Raw genomic sequence first — 18,211 nt, 5'->3', positions numbered from 1 at the left:
GTGATTGAAACTTTGTAGGATTATTCTTTACATCAAAGTATTTACATCTGTAGCCTTTTACGAACGTTATCAGAAAAACAAGGGAGATAACTAGCCTTTTCTGTTCGGCAACACACAACTTAACGTTGGGCTTTTCTCGGAAACTATAAAAGTGACCGGGCTCAAATTTTATGTGAACGTGACTCATTGTGTTGTGAATAGCAATTTCTTCCTGTCCATCTGATGCCTCATATAATATTCAGAACTGCGAAAGTGACTCGATCGAGCGTTTGCTCTTCTTGTTGGTTTGGTCCCAAGCAGAAGACATTCTGAAATACTCAGTCCAGGCAGATTCCTGCTAGATATTAATGTGCTTTACATGGGAACAAGAAGCTTTTTTAAAGGTGCTGTCCTTGAAATGAAAACGATTATGGTGACCAGCTCAGTTCAGTGTTTACATGGGAAAGAAGCACACCCTTACAAGGGCACCGACAACTAACCTAGTGCCCGTAGTCTTTATGATTATAATGTTGACATTTTCGCAAAAATCAATGTAGTCACTAAGAACAGTGCCAAATTCTCGAGGAGGAACCTGATCATCACAAAATTCACCTTCTTCTTTTTTCTTTTTTTTTCTTTTTCTTTTTATTCTGCTTCTTCTTCTTCTTCTTCACTTCTTCTGTATAATTCCACTAGCAATTAAGCGTAACACGTATGGTAAACCTTTGTTTGTTTATGATGTGTACTACGTTTGGTAGAAAAACTATTAATTATAGTATGTCACACCCTATTCAGTCAAAACTTGTTACAAAAACATATACCGAGCAACAAAAGAAACGCGAACAAATTCGTCATTGTTTGATTGACAAAATCTCCAACAATTATAGAGTTAGAATTATTAAACCACAAAAGTTTGATGAAGGCATGTTTGACCTTGCTTTTGTGTGATTATTTTGATGCTGTGACTGTTTTAACACATGGGACAAGCAGGTTTAACGTTAAACACAAAATGCGCGCTCGCAGCACGTGCAAGTGGAGCAGGAGAAATCTGATGTGTGAGATGTGTTCACTAATGCATTAGCAACCATAAGAGACCATGGCACGCTTGCAGCAAATCTCACTTTTGAAACAGCCAGGATGCCAAGATTGACACCACCAAAATGCCAGGTCGATTTAACGCTGGGGATGATCCAGAAGAGCTGGCATGTGCTTTAAACGAGTTCATGTCAACAGTATATCACCTTCACCAATGTTCTGTTGACATTGGAGGCCGGCACTGCAGTTATGCAACGCGGTGGATTTTTCGCATTACCCCAATAAGAAAAGATCGCAATTTCCTGCCACAACGTCTTCAAGATCGATTTAATACAGCCACTGACACTAATAATAATAATAATAATAATTGTCAGCAAGTACTGGTGTCACATGACTGATGTGAACCAGTTGATTGGCTAATGGCGATGCGCTAAAACTGTTAGCGCACTCTTGGAGTGCGCTAACTTTTCCACAGAGCGTATTCTTCCGCCCTTTGCCTAAGCGAGACTGTGCTCTCATCCTCAGAATTAATTAATGACATGTAGCTTATATTCTCCACAATACCAAATGACCATAAATTCCCTGCTTCTCAATTAAAGCAGAAGTGGGTTTTTTTCTGACAGATTGCATGTGCCTGTGCCAGTGTCAGTGATCTAAAAATAGAAGCCGCTGTGTTTCATCTAATTTTCGCCGACTTGGATAGTGGCATGTAGCTTATCATCCACATTACCAAATGATGAGTTAGTATACAATTCCCAGCGGCTAACAGAAAACACAAGTGTTATTCCGATAACGTACCAGCTAGACCAGTTTGGAAGACTGACTCGATCGACTCTGTAGCAGACTACACAGAAATACGAATACATCAGTTCAGTAAATGAATGGTTTCCGAATTATTATTTCAAGGCAAGAACACTCGTAATCGAAAACGTGTAAGGTTCAGAACGTTCTTACCATATATAAGACTTATTACCAGCCTGCCTCATGCGTGCAGACTCAGTGCAGACTGCAGTGGTTCGATTGCCCAGCTAGGTAGCCTAGCAGACGACATTAACATGTTGACATGTTAGCAAATTAACATGTTGGGCAAATGTGAACGAAAAAACGATGGGGATATAATACGTGTAGGGTTCAGAGCATTCTTACCGTTCATATTTAGTATCAGACTCCCCGATGAGTGAAGATACAACACGAGAAATATGCCACATTTGTTTTGAAAATGTGCGAACCGTCGAGTCTCGCTTCGAGTCAATTCAAGGGGAGTCACTCCGCACAGTCAATCCGTCGAAGCTCGACTGGAGGTTTCGAATCGCAAATAATGAAGAGCACAGTCCTTTCTCCGAGTTCAAATGAGATCTCTCGAAAATAATTATTGAACTCAGCGCTATGCGCTTCGTTCAATAATGAATTTTCTCGATTTGCTCTATAAATCCCTTAGTGCACTGGGATGTCTCAATAACTTAAATAATAATACGAATATTTGTAACGCGCACATATCTCACCAACAGGCGACTCAAGGCGCACATACACTCATTCACACACACGGAGACTTAAAGTCACTAACACACACACACCATCAACCATTAAATATGTACAGTTACTCAGGGTGGGATGGGGGTGGGCAGTGTAGAATGCATGGATTATTTGGAAAAAAGGAATGTCTTGAGTGCAGATTTGAATGATTCGGGGGAGAGGTAGTGTGTTCCATTGGCTAGGTGCTTGGAAAGAAAATGAGCGTTGACCTGCTGTTTTGAGTTTGGCGTGGGGGATGTTGAGCTTGAGGGAGTCAGCTGATGATCTGAGTGCTCGTGAAGGGACATAGAGAGAGAGAGAGTCAGAGAGATAGGCAGGGGCGAGACCATGGAGGCATTTGTAGGTGAGAGTGTTGATTTTGTATGCGATACGGGCAGGAACGGGCAACCAGTGGAGCTGATTTAGGAGGGGGGACACAGTCATGGTGGTGATGATGATGATGATGATGGTGACTGTTTGGATATGGTCTCTCTACCAGGAACATCATTGGAAGCCACCAGTGTCCGATCAGTGGCCAGAGAGCGTGATGAAGACTGACTGAGCGAGACCTCCAAAACTTCGTTAACGTTAAACCTGCTTGTCCGGTGTGTGGAAACAGTCGCAGCATCAAAATAATCACACAACAGCTATGTCAAACATGCCTTCATCAAACTTTTGTGGTTTGATAATCTTATCTCTATAATTGGGCGGGGATATAGCTCAGTTGGTAGCGCGCTGGATTTGTATTCAGTTGGCCGCTGTCAGCGTGAGTTCGATCCCAGGTTCGGCGGAAATTTATTTCAGAGTCAAATTTGTGTGCAGACTCTCTTCGGTGTCCGAACTCCCCACCGTGTACACTACATTGGGTGTGCACGTTAAAGATCCCACGATTGACAAAAGGGTCTTTCCTGGCAAAAATTGCTTAGGCATAGTTAATAATTGTCTACCTATAACCCGTGTGACTTGGAATAATAGACCGTGAAAGGTACATATGCGCTGAAATGGCTGCAATTACTGGCCGTATAAAATTTCATCTCACACGGCATCACTGTAAAGCGCCTAGAACTGTACCCACGGAATATGCGCGATATAAGCCTCATTGATTGATTGATAATTGTTCGAGATTTTGTCAATCAAATATTGCAGAATGTTTTCGCGTTTCTTTTGTTGCTCGGTATATATATAAAAAAAACACCACTATAAGCCTTTTGACCTTTAAAAAAAAATATTCATACTTCTGTATGGAATATGCAAGGAGTGTTTGGGTGTATGGTTCTTATTCACACCAGAACAAATACCAATGGCGTGTATGCTATGTGGCGGAATACAGTCTTCTTCTTGTTCTTGTTAAAGTGTAGCACTTGAGTCATGCCTGTCATTGATTGGGCAAAGTCTACTACTTCGCACTGCTTGCTGCACGAAGCTATACCATTACATTTTCGGTAACAAGACTTGGTGCGGTCTTCGTGTGGTCGACTTGGGGCTCAATTAAAAACAGCCGTTAGGAGTGAGCAACTTACCGACACTGCAGCTCGTAGTTGGAGCCGGCGATGGTGCTGTCGTAGACGTACTCTGCCTGACATACCGCCAGGGGGTCGCTCTGCTGGCACGTGGAGGTTCCTGGGGATATAGACATGTGACACTGTTTGGACAGAAAGTGTGTGTGTGTGTGTGTGTGTGTGTGTGTGTGTGTGTGTGTGTGTGTGTGTGTGTGTGTGTGTGTGTGTATATGCGTGCTAGCGTGCTAGTGTGCGTGCATGCGTGCGTATGCGTGCGTGCGTGCGTACGTGCGTGCGTGTGTGTGTACGTCTGACGACTGAGCAAGAAACAAATTAGAATAAAATGAGAAGATGAAGAAGTAAAAGAAGAAGACGACGATGATGATGATGATGATGATGATGATGATGATGATGATGATGATGATGATGATGGTGATGATGGTGATGATGGTGATAGTGATTGATGGTGATTGATTGATGATGATGATGATGATGATGATGATTGATGATTGATGATTGATGATGATGATGATAATAATGATGATGATAATGATGATGATGATGATGATGATGATGATGATGATGATGATGATGATGATGATGATGATGATGATGATGATGATGATGATGATGATGATGATGGTGGTGGTGATGATGGTGGTGATGATGATGGTGATGATGATGATGGTGGTGATGACGATGATGCATGATGATGATGGTGGTGATGATGATGGTGATGATGATGATGGTGGTGATGACGATGTTGCATGATGATGATGATGGTGGTGATGATGATGGTGATGATCACGATGATGATGATGGTGGTGATGATGGTGGTGATGATGATGATGATGATGATGATGATGATGATGATGATGATGATGATGATGATGATGATGATGATGATGATGATGATGATGATGATGATGATGATGAATCCTCTCACCTCTGCATCTCGTAAGAGCCGGGAAGTCTGCCGCTGAAACACACAGACCATGAACCTGTTAGTTCCGTACAATTACAAAGATGAAACATACAGACCATGAACCTGTTAGTTCCGTTCCATTACAAAGATGAAACATACAGACCATGAACCTGTTAGTTCCGTACCATTACAAAGATGAAACATACATAGCACGAACCTTTTAGTTCCGTACCATTACAAAGATGAAACATACATAGCACGAACCTTTTAGTTCCGTACAATTACAAAGATGAAACATACATAGCACGAACCTTTTAGTTCCGTACAATTACAAAGATGAAACATACATAGTACGAACCTGTTAGTTCCGTACAATTACAAAGATGAAACATACATAGCACGAACCTTTTAGTTCCGTACAATTACAAAGATGAAACATACATAGCACGAACCTTTTAGTTCCGTACAATTACAAAGATGAAACATACATAGCACGAACCTTTTAGTTCCGTACCAATTCACAGACGTGCGTGATTCTTGCGTGGTATTGTTTATGATGTTTTTAAGGTGTAAAATCTAAGGGGTCATGTTGCGAAAGTTTGGTTAATTGTGTTAAGTCTGGTGATTTGGACCTAAACACTCCATGTGTGATCCTGGGGTGACGGGTTGGACTACAGGCTGGGCTAGACACGTGTCAACTTTGTGTGCAGACTCACAGACGGAAGCTATGTCCCCGCTCCACTCCCCCCTCCCGTCTCCCCGGTGTGACAAAGACGTCAAAGACCTCCGTCATTCTGCCACAAGTGCACGTGGCTGATTACCCCTAAACATGCACACACATTGGTAGGGCGACTCTTGTTGCTGCTAGCTTTCCATGCACACACATTGGTAGAGCGACTCTCGTTGCTGCTAGCTTTCCATGCACACACATTGGTAGGGCGACTCTTGATGCTGTCAGCTTTCCATGCACACACATTGGTAGAGCGACTCTCGTTGCTGCTAGCTTTCCATGCACACACATTGGTAGAGCGACTCTCGTTGCTGCTAGCTTTCCATGCACACACATTGGTAGAGCGACTCTTGTTGCTGCTAGCTTTCCATGCACACACATTGGTAGGGCGACTCTCGTTGCTGCTAGCTTTCCATGCACACACATTGGTAGAGCGACTCTCGTTGCTGCTAGCTTTCCATGCACACACATTGGTAGAGCGACTCTCGTTGCTGCTAGCTTTCCATGCACACACATTGGTAGAGCGACTCTCGTTGCTGCTAGCTTACGTCAGGGAGGAAGCAACCCGAATTTTCAAGCAATGGGATAACAGAGTAAATTAAAAGTCAAATGAATAGAAATGTGACTGACCGGCATAGCAGAGGTTGCCCTGGTTGAGGCGCTCCTCGTACAGACGGTTGTAGACAGCGGGCTCGTTCAATCGTCCACAGTGACAGTACGCCGCCTCCACACAGCTGATCCGCTCTGAGTCCACCCTGGACACAGTAGAACATTATTTGTGTGTGGGTGGAAATGTAACCAACACTTACACAAATATGCTTCTAATTTGTTACTGCCTATTAAACATACTTTCCAACGGTAAAAACGAACTTGTCTTCTTAATACCAACGCAGATATCTCCAGTCAAAGTAATGTGGTTCAAGGCAGATATCTCCAGTCAAAGTAATGTGGTTCAAGGCAGATATCTCCAGTCAAAGTAATGTGGTTCAAGGCAGATATCTCCAGTCAAAGTAATGTGGTTCAACGCAGATATCTCCAGTCAAAGTAATGTGGTTCAACGCAGATATCTCCAGTCAAAGTAATGTGGTTCAAGGCAGATATCTCCAGTCAAAGTAATGTGGTTCAACGCAGATATCTCCAGTCAAAGTAATGTGGTTCAACACAGATATCTCCAGTCAAAGTAATGTGGTTCAACGCAGATATCTCCAGTCAAAGTAATGTGGTTCAAGGCAGATATCTCCAGTCAAAGTAATGTGGTTCAACGCAGATATCTCCAGTCAAAGTAATCTGGTTCAACACAGATATCTCCAGTCAAAGTAATGTGGTTCAACGCAGATATCTCCAGTCAAAGTAATGTGGTTCAATGTGATGCATGTGTGTCTTTTAAAACCAGTTCTGTATTCATAATAAATAAAACATCACTCATTTTTAAAACAACCTTGATTTTCAAAATACGTACAGTAGAACAGTATATATATAGTATCAGTATTTTGACCAAACAAAGATATTTGACACAGACCGCGATAGCTCTAGATGACTGCAACCATGATCCCTGTAACAGTCGCGGCGCGTGCAGGCAACCTTTAACAGTGGCAACACTGTTCATCAGAACGTATGCAATCAAATAAATTGATTTTGAGAAGATCAGTCGTGTAATTTAAATGTCATTGTTATGGTCAGTTGTACAGTTAAACAAAAGATGATATTCGAAAATATCTGTGTCGGGTTTGCATGGCTTGTGAAAGAGTGGATACTTGTGCTTTTAGTGAGACAACAAATCCACACCTGCTCCTGTCCACGTGTTTCAGACACATCCCGTCGCTAGTGACTGTCCTTTACGTCACGAGGGGAGCACGTGTGTCAGACACATCCCGTCGCTAGTGACTGTCCTTTACGTCACGAGGGGAGCACGTGTGTCAGACACATCCCGTCGCTAGTGACTGTCCTTTACGTCACGAGGGGAGCACGTGTGGATTATTTGTCTCACTAAAAGCAAGGGTATACATTCTTTTACAACCCAAACAAGAAACAGAAGAACAAAACTCTTAACCCCTGTCAAGCCCGAAGTGTAGCAATTTGGTTTTGGGGGGTAATTTTCAGTGTAGCAAATGCCGTTAAAGTGTTGCGTTTTTACTCAATTGTATTCCCACATCCGCATTTATGCCAGCCTGCACAAACATTTACATTTGAATAAAGTTTCATGAGAATGCAGGAGCATACAATGTCCATTAGAGAGTATTTGCAGCGCCACTTGTAAGTGTAGACGATGTTTTATGACTCAGTGTGCGACCGCTACACGTAGTGGGAAGCACAAATGAGTACCAGGACTCACAAAAAAGAGGGAATGGTTGCTTGCGTGAGATTATTTGTTTAAGCGTAGCAATCTTTGTGTAGCAGCGTAGCAATTGCTCTTAAAACGTAGCATTTTATGCTGAAAGCGTAGCAGTTGACAGCTCTGGTTTCAAACTCGACAGAGTTATTTCCGGACTTGTTGAATGATCTTACATGCAGATCTCGGTGAGGTCCTTCATGCGGTGAGCTTCAGACGACTTGGCGTTGGCCACATCGTAGCACGCCTTGATGCCGGGACACGACGCCTCTTCCGTCGCCACGTAGGCCGCTGCAACCACACACACCACACAGAGCTTAACTTCAGTTGGTTTAATGACATTCGATACCGATACATGCAAATCCTATCGGTGACCTTACGATTCATTTTCTTCTGCTAATATTTCGAAGTCACCGAGACAGACTTCTTTTTCGAAATTATTTGTCAGTTCCCGAGAGAAGTGACACAATGTTTTACGTGACGACATGCTACGCATTATGACGTCCTATACAATTTGTTTCGCTTATGACGTCATATATACCACTTTGGTGGACCACAGGGTTAAGAAGAGAAGTCTTGGTTGGATAAGTCGGTGACGTATGCCATTAAACAGTTTATTCAGATAATTACAAATAACAATGCAGCATGCAACCAATTAAATAAATGGAGCACAAGCTAAGCTTATGAACGTGTTCTTAAAACCAATACTGTTTTTGTTCATGTTATCTAATTTCAAGATTTATTGTCCAGTTACTGCACTTTAAACATAACTGATCACATTTTGATCACATTTATGTAACACGTTAGTTAGTTAGTTAGTTAGTTAGTTAGTTAGTTAGTTAGTTAGTTAGTTAGTTGTTGCTTTTTGGGTCCAGCGGACCATATAGGCCAAATCAGGACCCCGTTGTGTAACACGTGTTCAACACTTTGTGACATAGTACATATTTCTACTAGCGAAGGCGGCACACATAATAAACACATACAGTTCAAATGAACACCTGTGAACACTATGTCTGTATTATGTGAACACTAGTGAACACTATGTCTGTATTATGTGAACACTAGTGGACAATATGTCTGTATTATGTGAACACTAGTGGACAATATGTCTGTATTATGTGAACACTAGTGGACAATATGTCTGTAATATGTGAAAACTAGTGGACATTATGTCTGTATTATGTGAACACTAGTGGACAATATGTCTGTATTATGTGAACACTAGTGAACACTATGTCTGTATTATGTGAACACTAGTGGACAATATGTTTGTATTATGTGAACACTAGTGGACAATATGTCTGTATTTTGTGAACACTAGTGGACAATATGTCTGTATTATATGAACACTAGTGGACAATATGTTTGCTACTTCTGCCAGCAGAACTATATAAAATTATGTACAATGTCACAAAGTGTTGACAATTTGTAACGGAAATGTGTCCCTTCTGTTTAGAGTGTTGGGAATTGTCGCTAGAACCATTGGAACCAGATAAAACCTAACTTCAGTTCAGATTAACAATAATTATTTGCTGTGCGTGTGAGCGAGACATAAAAAGACGTCATGTGCAGGAATTCATTTCACAGATTAGCATGGATGTCACTTACGCCATTAGTTCAGCAAAACAAAACAAAACAAGTCAAAACAAAACAAAACTCGCGTTAGCAGAGTTCAAGTGACTGGTTGATTATTAAATATTCTTCTTATCAAATATTCAGATGATACAGCGCTAGAAGATCTCTCCAATAGTGACGCAACTTACTTTGCAGAAGTAGAACGTTTCAACGCCTGGTGTATAGACAACTTTTTAGACCTAAATGTGACAAAGACCAAAGAACTTCTGATAGATTTTAGAAGAAACCCTGCCCCTGTCCCTGACCTGATGATTGATGGTGTGACTGTTGAGCGTGTGACTGAATATAAGTATCTTGGCACAGTTATCGATGATAAGCTGTCCTTCAATGCAAACACCACCCTCATACACAAAAAATGTCAGTCACGCATCTACTGCCTTCAGAAACTTAGGAAGTTGAATGTGAACCCTACTATCCTCCAAACTTTCTACCGCTCTTTCATTGAGTCTGTCATCACTTTCGGTTTTGTGGCCTGGTATGGAGGTCTGAGTGTGAAGAACAGGAATGTCTTAGTGCGAATGGTGAATGTCAGTAGCAAGGTGATTGGCAGGCAGCAAGCAAGTGTGGAGTCCCTGTATGAAAAGCGTGTGGTGAGAAAGAGTAGGCGGATAGCTTCAGATAGGTCCCATGTCCTTGCCCACCTCTATGAACTCCTTCCCTCTGGCCGTAGACTTCGCACGCACAAAGCTAGGACACTCCGGCTGCAAAACAGCTTCATCCCCAAATCCATCACCCTTAGCAACATGTAAACACATCCACATACCCGACCCAGCCCCTCTTCTGCCAGTGCAATCAGTAGTAATGTACATGTATGTATTGGTTTTATGTACAACCGTATATTTTCTGATATATTGTATGCTATGATATTTTGCAATGATGTTTAGCCATAGTTCGTTATACGCGCAGGTGTGCGAGAATGTAGGCGCAGTGCTTTAAAGATGTCCATGTGTGAACGTGTAAGTGGGCGTAGTCGAATGTCCATGTGGGAGTGGAGCATATAAGAATGCCCATGTGTGAATGTGTAAGTGGAGCGTATAAGAATGTGTAAGTGGAGCGTGGTGGAATGTCCATGTGTGAATGGGTAAGTTGAGCGTATAAGAATGTCCATGTGTGCGATGTGTAAATGAGACATGGATGTGTTCATGTCTGAATGCGTAAGAACAATGCAAGGAATGTCCAGAGAGGTATGTGGAAGGTGTTTCTATAACCTGCCCTGTTATATAGTGCTATATGTTTTATGTAAAATCAATGTCTTGTTTGTACTATTGTTATGGACCACGCCTGAATTTCTATATGAGATAATAAAGTATTCTTATTCTTATTCTTCTATTGTTTGGGTTTTTTACGACCCTGAAACCAATATGGCTAACCGGGTCCGGTGCAAGTTTGTTTCCTTTCAAAGCTTACATGGTCGTCACGGTTTTTGAAACGAGTTTCGTTCAGGTATATAGTTCACAGTACAACGTGAAGCTCGAAGGTTCTAGAAGTGTTGGAGTGAAAGGTAGGGAAGGTGTGTGGGGGTGAACAAGACAGTATACTCGGGAATGGAGGTGTCTTATCTGAATCCACCGGTACTTTGATACAAGCTCCTGTGGCCTTGCATGACTTACGTTCTGCTAGGGCAATGCTGAGAATCTTTTCTGCCTCCGAGAACCTGTTGTCGGCTGAAAAAAACAGCATTTTTTAATGAATAAAACAAGATCTCGCAAGAACACACACACACACACACACACACACACACACACACACACACACACACATACACACATACACACACACACAGCTATTATAACCGCTTAACTCCAGAATAACGATTATTGCATACTTTACACCGAGTATAGGTACATTGGCGGTTGAATCAGTAGACAGAAAGGTCACGAAAAACATGTTCAAAGTTTCCGATTCTTTGTTCTTACCAACCATACAACCTTTAAAAAAAAATGTAAAAAAACACCTTTTTGACACCGAGAGGACACAGCTCGCACAATTTGTGGTGAATGAAAAGCAAGAGGTGCCTGTGTAAATAACAAATAACAAACAACATTTAAACAAAATTAAATAACACGAACTCATAACCAGCCTACCAACCCGAACTTGTTGGCCGTGTCATCGAAAACAAACATTGTAGAAACTGTATTATGCTTTTCTGGTATGTTTTTGTTTTAGTTTGTTGGTTTGCGTTGGGACAAAAGCGTCACAATATGAATCAAACTGTGTAGCTTTAACTTACTGACTGTGTAGCTTTAACTTACTGACTGTGTAGCTTTAACTTACTGACTGTGTAGCTTTAACTTACTGACTGTGTAGCTTTAACTTACTGACTGTGTAGCTTTAACTTACTGACTGTGCAGCTTTAACTTACTGACTGTGTAGCTTTAACTTACTGACTGTGTAGCTTTAACTTACTGACTGTGTAGCTTTAACTTACTGACTGTGTAGCTTTAACTTACTGACTGTGTAGCTTTAACTTACTGACTGTGTAGCTTTAACTTACTGACTGTGTAGCTTTAACTTACTGACTGTGTAGCTTTAACTTACTGACTGTGTAGCTTTAACTTACTGACTGTGCAGCTTTAACTTACTGACTGTGTAGCTTTAACTTACTGACTGTGTAGCTTTAACTTACTTCCGCAGTCAAATCCTGTGTGGTTTGGAAAAGGTCCAGTAACTGAAAAATGAAGAAAAGCAAAGACAAACTTGTCACAGGGCGTGCCCATGAGTGTTGTGAGTAAGTTGCGAGAACGTCAGTGATACAATCAGCTTCTTATGGACTCACTCACAGTCTTAACACCACTTGAATGCGCTTAAATCATGAATTTTGTGCAGGTACGTACGCAAACACACGCACGCACACACACACACACACACACACACACACACACACACACACACACACACACACACACACACACACACACACACACACACACACACACACACACACACATATCAACACCAACATCCCTAAATCGAAATATTCTCGTACTCACCCGGTTCGCAATTGGACAGTTCAATGTAGTTGTGTTTGGAAATGGCGAGACTGCGGTAATAGCCTGGTTCCTGGTAAAAGCCGCACTGACACGCCAAGTCTTCCGTGCAGTTGGCCAGTGCGTATAGCGACCTGTCAGAACAAGGACACAGCATGACATGACATGACACGCCATGTCTTCCGTACAGTTAGCCAGAGCATACAACAACCTGTCAGAACAAGGACACAGCATGACATGACATGACACGCCATGTCTTCCGTACAGTTAGCCAGAGCATACAACAACCTGTCAGAACAAGGACACAGCATGACATGACATGGCAGATGAAAATCGACCCTCGGGAGAAATATGCAAGCTATCCTGGACTGGAATGTTTGTCATCACTCCATCTGGACAGTATGACAGTGGCAACAAGACACTCACGTGTGTAACTTTTATATCATCACTCCATCTGGACAGTGTGACAGTGACAACAAGACACTCACGTGTGTAACCTTTATATCATCACTCCATCAGGTCTGTATGACAGTGACAACAAGACACTCACGTGTGTAACCTTTATATCATCACTCCATCTGGACAGTGTGACAGTGACAACAAGACACTCACGTGTGTAACCTTTATATCATCACTCCATCAGGTCTGTATGACAGTGACAACAAGACACTCACGTGTGTAACCTTTATATCATCACTCCATCTGGACAGTGTGACAGTGACAACAAGACACTCACGTGTGTAACCTTTATATCATCACTCCATCAGGTCTGTATGACAGTGGCAACAAGACACTCACGTGTGTAACCTTTATATCATCACTCCATCAGGTCTGTATGACAGTGACAACAAGACACTCACGTGTGTAACCTTTATATCATCACTCCATCAGGTCTGTATGACAGTGACAACAAGACACTCACGTGTGTAACCTTTATATCATCACTCCATCAGGTCGTATGACAGTGGCAACAAGACACTCACGTGTGTAACCTTTATATCATCACTCCATCAGGTCTGTATGACAGTGACAACAAGACACTCACGTGTGTAACCTTTATATCATCACTCCATCAGGTCTGTATGACAGTGACAACAAGACACTCACGTGTGTAACCTTTATATCATCACTCCATCTGGACAGTGTGACAGTGACAACAAGACACTCACGTGTGTAACCTTTATATCATCACTCCATCAGGTCTGTATGACAGTGACAACAAGACACTCACGTGTGTAACCTTTATATCATCACTCCATCAGGTCTGTATGACAGTGACAACAAGACACTCACGTGTGTAACCTTTATATCATCACTCCATCTGGACAGTGTGACAGTGACAACAAGACACTCACGTGTGTAACCTTTATATCATCACTCCATCAGGTCTGTATGACAGTGGCAACAAGACACTCACGTGTGTAACCTTTATATCATCACTCCATCTGGACAGTGTGACAGTGACAACAAGACACTCACGTGTGTAACCTTTATATCATCACTCCATCAGGACAGTGTGACAGTGGCAACAAGACACTCACGTGTGTAACCTTTATATCATCACTCCATCTGGACAGTGTGACAGTGACAACAAGACACTCACGTGTGTAACCTTTATATCATCACTCCATCAGGTCTGTATGACAGTGGCAACAAGACACTCACGTGTGTAACCTTTATATCATCACTCCATCTGGACAGTGTGACAGTGGCAACAGGACACTCACGTGTGTAACCTTTATATCATCACTCCATCAGGTCTGTATGACAGTGACAACAAGACACTCACGTGTGTAACCTTTATATCATCACTCCATCAGGACAGGATGACAGTAGCAACAGGACACTCACGTGTGTAACCTTTATATCATCACTCCATCAGGTCGTATGACAGTGGCAACAAGACACTCACGTGTGTAACCTTTATATCATCACTCCATCTGGACAGTGTGACAGTGACAACAAGACACTCACGTGTGTAACCTTTATATCATCACTCCATCAGGACAGTGTGACAGTGGCAACAAGACACTCACGTGTGTAACCTTTATATCATCACTCCATCTGGACAGTGTGACAGTGACAACAAGACACTCACGTGTGTAACCTTTATATCATCACTCCATCTGGACAGTGTGACAGTGACAACAAGACACTCACGTGTGTAACCTTTATATCATCACTCCATCAGGTCGTATGACAGTGGCAACAAGACACTCACGTGTGTAACCTTTATATCATCACTCCATCAGGTCTGTATGACAGTGGCAACAAGACACTCACGTGTGTAACCTTTATATCATCACTCCATCAGGTCGTATGACAGTGACAACAAGACACTCACGTGTGTAACCTTTATATCATCACTCCATCTGGACAGTGTGACAGTGGCAACAAGACACTCACGTGTGTAACCTTTATATCATCACTCCATCTGGACAGTGTGACAGTGACAACAAGACACTCACGTGTGTAACCTTTATATCATCACTCCATCAGGTCGTATGACAGTGACAACAAGACACTCACGTGTGTAACCTTTATATCATCACTCCATCAGGTCTGTATGACAGTGACAACAAGACACTCACGTGTGTAACCTTTATATCATCACTCCATCTGGACAGTGTAACAGTGACAACAAGACACTCACGTGTGTAACCTTTATATCATCACTCCATCTGGACAGTGTGACAGTGACAACAAGACACTCACGGTGTGTAACCTTTATATCATCACTCCATCAGGTCTGTATGACAGTGACAACAAGACACTCACGTGTGTAACCTTTATATCATCACTCCATCAGGTCTGTATGACAGTGGCAACAAGACACTCACGTGTGTAACCTTTATATCATCACTCCATCAGGTCGTATGACAGTGACAACAAGACACTCACGTGTGTAACCTTTATATCATCACTCCATCAGGTCTGTATGACAGTGACAACAAGACACTCACGTGTGTAACCTTTATATCATCACTCCATCAGGACAGTGTGACAGTGGCAACAGGACACTCACGTGTGTAACCTTTATATCATCACTCCATCTGGACAGTGTGACAGTGACAACAAGACACTCACGTGTGTAACCTTTATATCATCACTCCATCAGGTCTGTATGACAGTGACAACAAGACACTCACGTGTGTAACCTTTATATCATCACTCCATCTGGACAGTGTGACAGTGGCAACAAGACACTCACGTGTGTAACCTTTATATCATCACTCCATCTGGACAGTGTAACAGTGACAACAAGACACTCACGTGTGTAACCTTTATATCATCACTCCATCTGGACAGTGTGACAGTGACAACAAGACACTCACGTGTGTAACCTTTATATCATCACTCCATCTGGACAGTGTGACAGTGACAACAAGACACTCACGTGTGTAACCTTTATATCATCACTCCATCAGGTCTGTATGACAGTGGCAACAAGACACTCACGTGTGTAACCTTTATATCATCACTCCATCTGGACAGTGTGACAGTGACAACAAGACACTCACGTGTGTAACCTTTATATCATCACTCCATCAGGTCTGTATGACAGTGGCAACAAGACACTCACGTGTGTAACCTTTATATCATCACTCCATCTGGACAGTGTGACAGTGACAACAAGACACTCACGTGTGTAACCTTTATATCATCACTCCATCTGGACAGTGTGACAGTGACAACAAGACACTCACGTGTGTAACCTTTATATCATCACTCCATATGGACAGTGTGACAGTGACAACAAGACACTCACGTGTGTAACCTTTATATCATCACTCCATCTGGACAGTGTGACAGTGACAACAAGACACTCACGTGTGTAACCTTTATATCATCACTCCATAAGGACAGTGTGACAGTGGCAACAAGACACTCACGTGTGTAACCTTTATATCATCACTCCATCTGGACAGTATGACAGTGACAACAAGACACTCACGTGTGTAACCTTTATATCATCACTCCATCAGGTCTGTATGACAGTGGCAACAAGACACTCACGTGTGTAACCTTTATATCATCACTCCATCTGGACAGTATGACAGTGGCAACAAGACACTCACGTGTGTAACTTTTATATCATCACTCCATCTGGACAGTGTGACAGTGACAACAAGACACTCACGTGTGTAACCTTTATATCATCACTCCATCTGGACAGTGTAACAGTGACAACAAGACACTCACGTGTGTAACCTTTATATCATCACTCCATCAGGTCTGTATGACAGTGACAACAAGACACTCACGTGTGTAACCTTTATATCATCACTCCATCTGGACAGTGTGACAGTGGCAACAAGACACTCACGTGTGTAACCTTTATATCATCACTCCATCTGGACAGTGTGACAGTGACAACAAGACACTCACGTGTGTAACCTTTATATCATCACTCCATCTGGACAGTGTGACAGTGACAACAAGACACTCACGTGTGTAACCTTTATATCATCACTCCATCTGGACAGTGTGACAGTGACAACAAGACACTCACGTGTGTAACCTTTATATCATCACTCCATCAGGTCTGTATGACAGTGGCAACAAGACACTCACGTGTGTAACCTTTATATCATCACTCCATCTGGACAGTGTGACAGTGACAACAAGACACTCACGTGTGTAACCTTTATATCATCACTCCATCAGGTCGTATGACAGTGACAACAAGACACTCACGTGTGTAATCTTTATATCATCACTCCATCTGGACAGTGTGACAGTGGCAACAAGACACTCACGTGTGTAACCTTTATATCATCACTCCAACTGGACAGTGTGACAGTGACAACAAGACACTCACGTGTGTAACCTTTATATCATCACTCCATAAGGACAGTGTGACAGTGGCAACAAGACACTCACGTGTGTAACCTTTATATCATCACTCCATCTGGACAGTGTGACAGTGACAACAAGACACTCACGTGTGTAACCTTTATATCATCACTCCATCAGGACAGTGTGACAGTGGCAACAAGACACTCACGTGTGTAACCTTTATATCATCACTCCATCAGGTCTGTATGACAGTGACAACAAGACACTCACGTGTGTAACCTTTATATCATCACTCCATCAGGTCTGTATGACAGTGACAACAAGACACTCACGTGTGTAACCTTTATATCATCACTCCATCAGGACAGTATGACAGTGACAACAAGACACTCACGTGTGTAACCTTTATATCATCACTCCATCAGGACAGTATGACAGTGACAACAAGACACTCACGTGTGTAACCTTTATATCATCACTCCATCAGGTCTGTATGACAGTGGCAACAAGACACTCACGTGTGTAACCTTTATATCATCACTCCATCTGGACAGTGTGACAGTGGCAACAAGACACTCACGTGTGTAACCTTTATATCATCACTCCATCTGGACAGTATGACAGTGACAACAAGACACTCACGTGTGTAACCTTTATATCATCACTCCATCTGGACAGTATGACAGTGACAACAAGACACTCACGTGTGTAACCTTTATATCATCACTCCATCTGGACAGTGTGACAGTGACAACAAGACACTCACGTGTGTAACCTTTA

At 42.3% G+C, this 18,211-nt stretch overlaps 1 protein-coding gene across 1 annotated transcript in view; it reads right to left on the bottom strand.

The window, feature by feature from the left end:
- The window catches only part of LOC138971894 (uncharacterized), an 81,972-nt gene that overhangs the window by 6,123 nt on the left and 57,638 nt on the right, over positions 1 to 18,211 (bottom strand). The window contains exons 10-16 of the mRNA XM_070344731.1: positions 12,635 to 12,765; positions 12,271 to 12,312; positions 11,255 to 11,308; positions 8,186 to 8,300; positions 6,311 to 6,435; positions 4,972 to 5,004; positions 4,047 to 4,146 (exon numbers count right to left, since the gene is read on the bottom strand). Of these exons, the coding sequence (XP_070200832.1) occupies positions 4,047 to 4,146; positions 4,972 to 5,004; positions 6,311 to 6,435; positions 8,186 to 8,300; positions 11,255 to 11,308; positions 12,271 to 12,312; positions 12,635 to 12,765 (600 nt within the window). The remainder of the gene's footprint in view (positions 1 to 4,046; positions 4,147 to 4,971; positions 5,005 to 6,310; positions 6,436 to 8,185; positions 8,301 to 11,254; positions 11,309 to 12,270; positions 12,313 to 12,634; positions 12,766 to 18,211) is intronic.

This window comes from Littorina saxatilis, linkage group LG7, assembly GCF_037325665.1.
Source record: "Littorina saxatilis isolate snail1 linkage group LG7, US_GU_Lsax_2.0, whole genome shotgun sequence".
NCBI lineage: Eukaryota > Metazoa > Mollusca > Gastropoda > Littorinimorpha > Littorinidae > Littorina > Littorina saxatilis.
This window is presented reverse-complemented; position numbering and strand designations above follow the sequence as displayed.